General features: G+C 38.1%; 1 protein-coding gene across 2 annotated transcripts in view; it reads left to right on the plus strand.

The window, feature by feature from the left end:
- Positions 1-1,903: 1,903 nt before the first annotated feature.
- The window catches only part of Kifap3 (kinesin associated protein 3), a 126,719-nt gene continuing 118,579 nt past the window's right edge, over positions 1,904-10,043 (plus strand). For both annotated transcript variants that reach the window (XM_021197673.1, XM_029538618.1), the window contains exons 1-3: positions 1,904-2,208; positions 5,190-5,321; positions 9,445-9,599. In XM_021197673.1, coding sequence (XP_021053332.1) covers positions 2,177-2,208; positions 5,190-5,321; positions 9,445-9,599 — 319 coding nt within the window. In that variant the 5' untranslated portion in view covers positions 1,904-2,176. The remainder of the gene's footprint in view (positions 2,209-5,189; positions 5,322-9,444; positions 9,600-10,043) is intronic.

Raw genomic sequence — 10,043 nt, forward strand, 5'->3', positions numbered from 1 at the left:
ATTCATATATATATATATATATATATATATATATATATATATATATATATATATTCACTCTGGGCACACTGCTGGGCCTTGTTGGACCCTTGCTTCTTCATCCAGTTGGGATTAGTATGGGGACTAAGGAATTATTAAATGAGTTCAAGGATGTCAATTATTTCAGACAATGCTCCTTGGAAATAAATACATAGACATACCCACTGTTGGTTTCACCTCAGTGTTAGGTCTTGACATTTACATGTCATATATGAATGTGACATGTGTGTGCTTGTGTGTGTTGTTGTGTTGTGTTTAGTTAGGTTCCTTTAAAAACAGATTCTGCTTTTTATCCTTGGCTGGCCTGGAACTAGCTACAAAGACTAGGTTGGCCTCAAAGTCAGACTCAGCATCTGCAAGAATCTTTATTATGTTCATTTGAATGTAAACTATATTTTGATCTTTTAAGTTTAGGTATGCAAAGGCTTTGTATTAAAAAGATATTTTTAGTAATTTTGGGGTGTGTGTGTGTGTGTGGTGTGTCACCAAACACATGTGTAAGTCAGAGGACAACTTGCAGGTGTAGTTTCCTCTCCTCCCATGGTGTGTGTCCCAGAGATAGAACTCACATTCTCAGAGATGGAGGCAGGCTTCGTTGCCAGCCTTTACAGACGCTTTAAAGCCATGGTTCTAAACCTCCCTAACACCAAGACCCTTTAATTAGTTCCTCATGTTGTGGTGACCCCCAACCATAAAATGATTTTGGTTACTACTTCGTAACTACTGTACTTTTGTTACTGTTATGAATCATGATGTAAATAATTCCTGTTTTCCAATGACTTTAGGAGACCTTCATGTGGGTCCTTCCACCCACAGAGAGGTCATGACTCACAATTTGAGAACCACTGCTTTAAAGTAGTGTGCCTTGCTGTTATTGTTAAAGATGTTGTGAACGATAATTTGTACATTTTTGCCTTGGTTTGAAGAATCAATATTTGAAATAGAAAGTCCAGTTAGGAAGAATTCCATGTGTGAACCGATTAGACTAATCATCAGAGTGTGAATGTTGAGGAAAAGCTGCAGATCATGACTACCTTAATGATAAGACAGAATTTTATGACAGTTCATTAAGAAGACTTTGATAAATACAGAGAACGTAAAGTTTGCTTTGAACTTTATCAGAAATAAATTTAATTGGTGTGAATTGGTAGGGGCATAAAACATCTCTTTAATGTCTCTCTGCATGGCATTTTACGCATAAAGATCAATCACTATTAACTCATTTGAAGGAATGGCTAACAATGTGATACCAGAAGACAGGTTAAAGGATTAGCTATCTCTAGCTATCTCAAAGCAGAGCAGACAGCTTGCTATGGCTAAAAAGAAGCTCTTTTCTCTCTCCAAATTGTCAGCAATTACTTGCCTTAGAAGAAACAATTTCTCAAGAATCTTGAGTTAAAGTTAATCAGTGGACGACTTGGAAGTTCAGAAGTTGGCTTGTTATAATGGAAGGGAGTGTTTTCTACTTTAAGATTTTAAATGTCACTTTCAAAGTTGATCCATTCCACATCACAGACTATTTCCACCAGCTAGAATTCAGTACAATCAATGCAGAACCTTTTACATGTTCCAAAATAGAAGCTCCACCGTAGACGTTGTTGTCAAAGGCTAGCCTAATCACCATCATGAGTTAGCTAAAAGGTTCACTGGCTACATTGTCTCCTTTCACGCTAAGGACTTCCAACTTTGCAGCTTGCAATGCTTTTTCCTTTCCCATCCTCCAGGGGGCAGTGACTAGGAATATGCCTCTAAACCTCAGGCTCCCAGATCAGCACCAAACCCTTCCCGCGCTGTTCCTGAGAACGTCAGATTTGTCGCAGGAGCCAGGTACTCACACTGAGCCTGCGCAGACTGTAGCTGTCGCGTGAGCGCATGCGCCTTGCGGAGAGTCCGGCCCTGACGGCTCTGGGCGGGTCTGGGCTGCTCCAGTGTTTTGGGGCCCAGGAGCAGTGGGAGGAGCCGGCGGGCTCACCGTGGTAACCGCTGCGCCAACGCCGCCAGCGCCGCCGCCGCCCCGCCTTGCAGGCCTGGGACTGTCACCGCCTCTGCTTTGAGGGTACTTTGGTCGGGTCCCCGGAAGTAGCCCTCCCAGATTCTCAGACACTCCCATTCTCCCCACGCCGCTGCCGCCGCCGCCATGCAAGGCGAGGACGCCAGATACCTCAAAAGGTGACGACCCGGGCTCCGCCCTGAGCAGGTCCTTAGTTGTTTCCCCGCTGACCGTGGGATGTCCAGGGGCAAAGCTAGACGCGAGAAGGGGTGGGACCCAGGGAAGGAAAGAAAGAGGAGAAAATGATGGGGTGGAATAAAGGATGGGCCCTGCGGGGGCGCGAGGTCCACTTTGGCTTGGAGGCGTCACGACAGCATCTGATGACGTCCTTGCTACATTAATCTATAACCTCATTAAGAAGCAGGTTAGGCGAGATAAACTCCATATTTCGTGGGTTTTGTTTTTGTTCTGCCCCACTTTCCTGGATTTCTCAATAGATAAACCCCATGGAAGCTTGGAAATGAATTCTGTCACATTACCGATTTGTGTTCAGTTTGAGTTCCATAAATCATGGCGGGGGTGTGTGGAATAAAGACGGATGTGGTGGGCTTTGCTTTATGCAAGACTGGATTGAGATGTTCAGTCAGCTGGTCTTGGTCCACTTTACTCACTTGACGGTCACATACACTGTATAATTTCTGTAGGAAGTTCATTATTATTAAGACCTTGGCATGCAAAAGCCTACTATTTTTGTTTTACATATGTATAATATCAGCTACACCAAAGAAAAAGGAAATTTTGTGAGATTCCTTAATGTCTGTAAAAAAAAAAAATAAGACCACCCATGGTTAGAAAAATATACTTCTCACTGGACCAAGTGTGAGGGAGCAGTGAATAAATGAAAGAAAATGCTAATTTGGAGTCTCTATTTTTAGTTAAAGCTCTGTTGCTAATCCACTGCAAAGAGCACATAGATTTGTTTTTTGGACATAATTACTTAATTTGAAAATGAGAGACATTACTTTTTGAAGGACATAAGGACAAAATATGAAAATACTTTTGAGAGGAAAAAACATGCATGTTGGGTGGTGACATTATTTTAAGTCCTAATAAAATTTGTTGAGTATATTTTCCCTTACTTGATAGGGTTCTAGCCCTATTTTACAAGAAATAAAAAATGTTACAAGTGGTAGTGGACTCTTAAACATAGTCAAACAGTTGTAAGATAAATCAACTAAACTACTTGTGCAAGACAAGGGAACACAGTGCTTTGTCTTTTTCATTTTATATCTTTAATGAAAAGGCAAATGGGAAGACTTTCGGTAGAGATTTGTAAAAGGAATATGTAATAAAAACAAGTCCATAGACAGTGTACTCATTCCAATGTCATTTGTTAACAGCATGTACACATGTGCCATTCCCATGCACCTATACACACACTTTATCTGTCAAGTACAGTAAATTTTCTAATTTCAACTTTAAACCTAAGGTTGTTTTAAAGAATGTGCATTTGCTGATTTTCATATACTATGGTTGTGTCAGATGTGGTTTTACTTAGAATCATTGTACTAGCATGGACCCTCTTAAAACCACATCATCTAGAAAACAATCAATACAACTGATCTAGTCACTGTGATGTTTTAGTCAGAATCTGGAAAAAGGTTGAAAAAAATTGTTCATTTGTTCAAGTTTGCATTGCCTTAGCACGTGTATACTTACACACATACACACATACATGATATATATATATATATATATATATATATATATATATATATCATATATATATGACACAGACATAATGGAAAAGGCAGGAACTTGCAGGATTTGATATATATGATGCTTTGTTCAATTTTTTCACAGTGTATAATTATGTTCTACTTTGTAATACTGTGCTGTAGTATATATAGTGTGTTATGATACTTTATTCCTTTTTGTAACTGAATAATATATATTTATTGCACAGATATATTATAAGCTGTTCATGACCAAGTGTTGATTGGTATTCAGGGGGGTTGTGCCTATTGCCTGTTAGGAATAACGTTACTGTCATCACAATAAGGTTTTGTTGAATACTTAAGTCATTTAGTGTATACATAAGCTTGGGATACAGGAACATGAAATAATTCCCTGTTAGACTCTTTGAAGAACCAGCAGGGAGCTTTCCTCAGTTCTGTACCCTATATGTTCCCCCTTATGTATGAGGACTCCAGTTTTCCCCACACTTTGCCTGTTATTTTCTCTTTGTGTTTCACGTGTTCACTCTGTAATTGTAGCTATTCTAGGGGCTGTAAAGTGGTGTCTTATTCTATTTTGATTTGCATTTCCTAATTATGAAGTAAATTGAGCTTCTTTCATCCTCTTTGGTCATTTGTCTTTCTTTTTTAGGAAAAGGTAGTTACTGAAAAAAATATATATGGCATTATTAAATATGCAATTTACAAACATTTGTCCCAGCTTTTGGTTGTCTTTTTACTGTGTTAAATATGTCAATACTGTCAACAATTTTGATTTGTTGAAGTCTAATTTATTAATAGTTACTGTGGCTTTTGAAAACATATTTAAGAAACCATTGCTAAATTCAAGGTCATGAAGCTTTTCCTTATGTTTTATAGTTTAAAGTCTTAAATGCTGATCTTCTCTCCACCGAAGTTAATTATTGTATATGGTGCTTAAGAATATCTAATCTTCTTAGCATCGTTTGTCAAAGATTGTTTTCTCTGCGTAGATACTTGGAGCATCCTTGTTGAAGATTAACTGACGGTAAACATAGGTCGTTTCCTGCACTGTCAGGCCCAATCAACTATTAATATGACTATCTCCTTGAACTAGTAACTTACTGCTTAAATTGGGAGTGTTTACATTGAGAAGTGTGAATCCTACAACATTGTTGCTCTTTATCAAGATTATGTTAGTTATTTAGGGTCTTTGTTTCTGTGTAAATTTTAATGTTGTCTTTTCCTTCTCTAGGCTGTCAGAGCTTTAACAGGGGTCCTGCTGACTCTGCAAGTCGTCTGGGGAAAATACTACTATCTGAATAATCAATTAGCCAGGCCTTGAACATAGAATGACTTTCCCTTTTTTTTTTAGTTTACATGTAGAAACAGGGTGGAAGTTATGGATGTCCTGTGAAACTTTAATCTTTTTTGAATTTTTGTAGGAAAGTTAAAGGGGGGAATATTGATGTACATCCATCAGAAAAAGCTCTCATTGTTCAGTATGAAGTGGAAGCTACCATTCTTGGAGAAATGGGGGATCCCATGTTGGGAGAACGAAAGGAATGCCAAAAAATGTAAGTTTCCTTCATTTTGTATACATTATGAAAATAGGAGATTTTATATAACCTTTATACAAATAATATTATTTTAATCTTCGTAGACAATAAATGGTTATAACATCCTTCTGGACCACTTCATCTTAGTCGAGGAAAAATTGCATTCAACGGTATAAATGTGGAATATATTCTAGAGAAAGTAAAACTTGTAATGTTAAATGAAATTAATCACAAAAGATATGTTTATATGGGAGTTTTTGCTTAATTTAGAAATTCGGAGTCTTAGAAATTCCTATATTCCTTCTCCCATAGAATTGCTGGGAGTAGTGTGATGTTCGGATGTTCCCAAATGGGGCACAGATATTCAATTAGCTCCTGAAAGCCCCCTGGTCCTCTGAAGAATGCTAGTCTATGACAAGCTGTCTCTGAGACTGTGCTTAGGTCCAGGACCTGCTCACATTCCCTTAGTGATTTAAGGGAGTCCCTCGGGACCTGTTCTTTTTCATTATTCTGAAGTTTCGCTGGTAATTTCCCTACCTTCCATCTATAACTTTATGCTAGTGGAGAAGATTTGATATGACTTAGTGTTCTCTCTCAACTCTCTTCCCAGTGCATAGCATTGACTTGGTCACTAGTTAGAAAGAATTCCTACTTACACCATGTTGTGTTGGATCGAGGGTGCTCGGGCATCTAGGAGCACATGTGAAAGTACTGCCTTAAGTATATAGCATTGCCTATGGTACTTAAACACTCTGGGGATGGTTTTTCCCACAAGGAACATTGCTTCTCATGGAGATATTGTAGGTTGTCATTATAAGATAATCACACTGGCATCTAAGGCGGGATCCTAAGCCTCCATTTCATTGATGCTGTGGTTAAGAAGCCCTGGCTCGGTGCCCTCTATGAAGAGAAGCTGCTGGGTGTCTCGGTTTGCTGTCCTCACTGGCTTTCTGTTGGCATCAGAAGGAGACTTACTTAATGTTCCGTATTAAAGATAAATGTGATCTCTAGACTGTACAAGCCTAGAAAAATATGTGTGCATGCTCACACTGCAGTCCAGCTAGCTCACACTTTCGTTCTTTTCTGTTTTTTCTTGTTTGTCATTGACTACCTGAGATTATACGACCTGAGCGCTAATGAACATCTCGAGATTTACTTTCAGATTTTCTAGAGAAAAGTTGTCTTTAACTTTAGAGTCTCAGGATCTACACTTCAGGAGAGGAATTTAATTTTTTAGTCCTAAAGGATATACTCCCTAGCAAAAGGTGTGTCACACTAACAAAAGCCGATTCACACTCACTAGAAAAAGGTGTCTCACACTCATTAGAAAAAGGTGTGTCACAATCACTAACAAAAGGTGTTACAAAAGACATTACCAAAGGAAGATGTGTTTTGATAACTCAAGAGGTTTTGTTACTGGTGAAGAGGGAATCTGTATAAATTGAGACAGGTGTGGCATAAACTGTCATTACACTGGAGAAGTCAGTGATGTCCTCGAACCACAAACGCGACACTTCAGCCTCTTGCAGTGCTCAGAGGAGTGGTATAAGCATTCTCAACAGAGCTCACCTTTCTGAAGATCTCTCTTGAGAATCTGATTGCTATGGTGTAGAAATCATACAGGTGATGTTTTGTTAGTTTTTAATAGATGTTGGGTGCCTAACGAAAGTACTCATGTGGATTAAAAGCAGTTGAGTAGCCCCAACTGTCATTTCAAATCAAAACTTGTTTTACTCCAGTTTCCTTTTAATAGATGCAAGACTGAGGAGACTATACATTAAAACCAAAAATGTTTGAGTTTATATAGGCTAAACTGGGTTGCTAATATATAGAGTGATAGAAAGTAGACCTAAAAGAGGTTGAAAATTATATGTGTGTGTGTGTGTGTGTGTGTGTGTGTATATACACACACACACACACACATAACAGGAATCACCACACCCATTATAATGGCTAAGGCCCATAACACTGGTAACAGCAGATAATGGCAAGAATGTAGTGACAGGAATTCCCAGTCATAGCTTGTAATAATATAAAGTATATGTCATACCATAAGATGGCATACATTGTATATTATCTAAATGCAGGCTTACATAATATCTAGTAATTATGTTTTTAGATACTGTTAAAAACTTACATGTAGCCGGGCAGTGGTAGTGCATGCCTTTAATCCCAGAACTTGAGAGGCAGAGGCAGGTGGATTTCTGAGTTCGAGGCCAGCCTGGTCTACAGAGTAAGTTCCAGGACAGCCAGGGCTATGCAGAGAAACCCTGTCTCAAAAAACAAAACAAAACAAAAAAACTTACATGTACATAAAAGTCTATCAAATATATTTATAGAAACTTTATCCAAAACAGCCAACAATTGAAAGCAACCAAACTATTATTTCATAGTGAGTGGATTAGCTGTGACACCTCCATGTTATAAAGCATTATTCAAAAAAGAAAAAGAAATGAATTATTAAGTACCAAAAGACATGGAAGGACTCTACATGGATACTATTAACCAAAAGAAGTCAGTCTGGAAAAACTACATAGTCTACAGTTCCAAATGTCTGACACTGACGAGGAGCCGTAATGGAGGTAGAGGTTATCATGGTCAGGGGAGATAACATTTTAGAGAAACAAAGTTTTTATGTATGATAAGACATTTATAAACAGAACACAAAGTGAATGCTAAATTACTAGATAATTATTAAGTGAATGCTTAATAATTAGATGTGTTAGTATTAGTTCTTGGCTTACATTAGGGTTCACGTTTTGTGTTCTGTGAGTTTTGATAAAGATAACTGTGCCACACAGATACAAGATGATAATCAGAAGTACCCAGTAGAAACTGGGAGAGAGGTGAGCATGTAATCTGTACTTTAAAGACTTTTTTGTAATCTACCCCAAAAGCCTAATAGAAATTTAAAGATATGTTTAGTGAGTTTCATTCTTGTTTTGTTTAGAATAGTCTGATTGTATAGCCTAGGCTGACCTTGAACTCATGAATCTGCTTTAGCTTCCCCTCCAAGTTCTAGAACCCTCCAAGTGAGTTTTCTTATCATGCCTAGCTAGTGATTTAGTTCTCCTGTGCCTCTTCTCAGTCAGATTTTATTGAGAAACACATGTTTTCTGGTTTGTCCTTTGGAGGTTATTTCTATGTGCCATCCTTGCTATGTCTGCCTTACAATGTTCAGCTAGAACTTTCCAAAATATAGACGATTATTTTAAACACTTAAAAGTTATCAAAGATAAAGCCAAACAACTTTAAGAAATATGCTAGGGAGTGTATTCTTTAGGATAAAAAATTAAATTCCTCTCCTGAAGTGTAGGTCATGAGACTCTAAAGTTAAAAACTTTTTAACTTTTCTCTAGAAAATCTAAAATAAGATAATAAGAATGTCATCGTAGCGAATGTAAACTGGGAATAATATCCATGTCATGCTTCCAGACTAGATTCAGGAGCAGTCATGGGTGTCTAAATGCTGACGCTGAGTTCAGTACTTCTGTAGATTCTCATTTGTGTCTCCCTGCGGTAGCTTGCTATCCTCCTACAAAGTAACAAAAATCACCATCTTCACAGAGAAAGAATTCTGTACAGTAGGCCCTTGGTCGTTTTCTCCTTCTGAATGTAAGTCTTGCATGGGAGGATTTACTTGACAGTCCTGATGTTATATTTTAATAGTTCTCTCTCATGCCATGAATCCCTTTGAACAAACAGCCATTGTGTTCCTTGGCATCATCTTTTTGTCTTAGATTTATAGTTATGATCCTGGGCTCAATTCAAGAGGAAGCAAGTCTGCATACCTCAGAGGATGGGTATAGCACTTGCCTCGCACGGGCCAGGTCCTGGGTTCCAGCCCCAGCACTGCAAGTAAAGAAAACCTAAATCACTTGTAGCAGTATGTACTTCATATTCAGTAATAAGACTGTTTTATTTAAGAACTACTGCCTCAAACAGGACTTCTGAATATTGTATCCAGAAAGTCTTAAAAGATTTATGTTGCTTTCAATTTATATAAACCTAACTATATCTAAATCTTGGCCAGAAGGTATAGATTCTTTATAATTTACAGATTTAAGATGTTAGAACAGTATTATTGAATCCGTCATGTATTTCTATAATGTCTGAACTGGCGAATCGCATGTGCTTGCAGCATCCGTCTGAAGAGTCTCAATGCTAACACAGACATAACCTCTCTGGCCCGGAAAGTGGTGGAGGAATGTAAACTCATCCACCCCTCAAAGCTGAATGAGGTAGAGCAGCTCTTGTACTACCTACAGAACCGCCGCGACGCACTGTCAGGAAGAGGTAAGCAGGAGGGGTCTGCGATTTCAAATTCAACACCAAGGGCGAGCCTTTGTCGTCTTCAAAATGTTAGGTTTACTTTGTAAATATATATGTAATACAGTGTGATACAGTACAGTCTAAAAATACATAGTTCTGAAAGCTGTATTCATTTTGGTGGTGAGTTCTTACCAGTGTTAGGACAAACAAGCAGATGAATTTGTTTCCTACATTGGAGATTTTATGCTTCTACACACAGTGCTCTGTTTCACTGGATGTGCATGTGTGCACTATACTGGAGTAAGAGGATAAGTCTGTCATAATGATTGTAGAATAATAAAAGGCATATTTAGGGCAGAAAATACCTTTTCTGTCCAAATTAGCCTTATATTTTTTTTCCAATTTTTATTAGGTATTTACTTCATTTACATTTTAAATGCTATCCCCAAAGTCCCCTATACCCTCCCC

This window comes from Mus pahari, chromosome 5 (assembly GCF_900095145.1).
Source record: "Mus pahari chromosome 5, PAHARI_EIJ_v1.1, whole genome shotgun sequence".
NCBI lineage: Eukaryota > Metazoa > Chordata > Mammalia > Rodentia > Muridae > Mus > Mus pahari.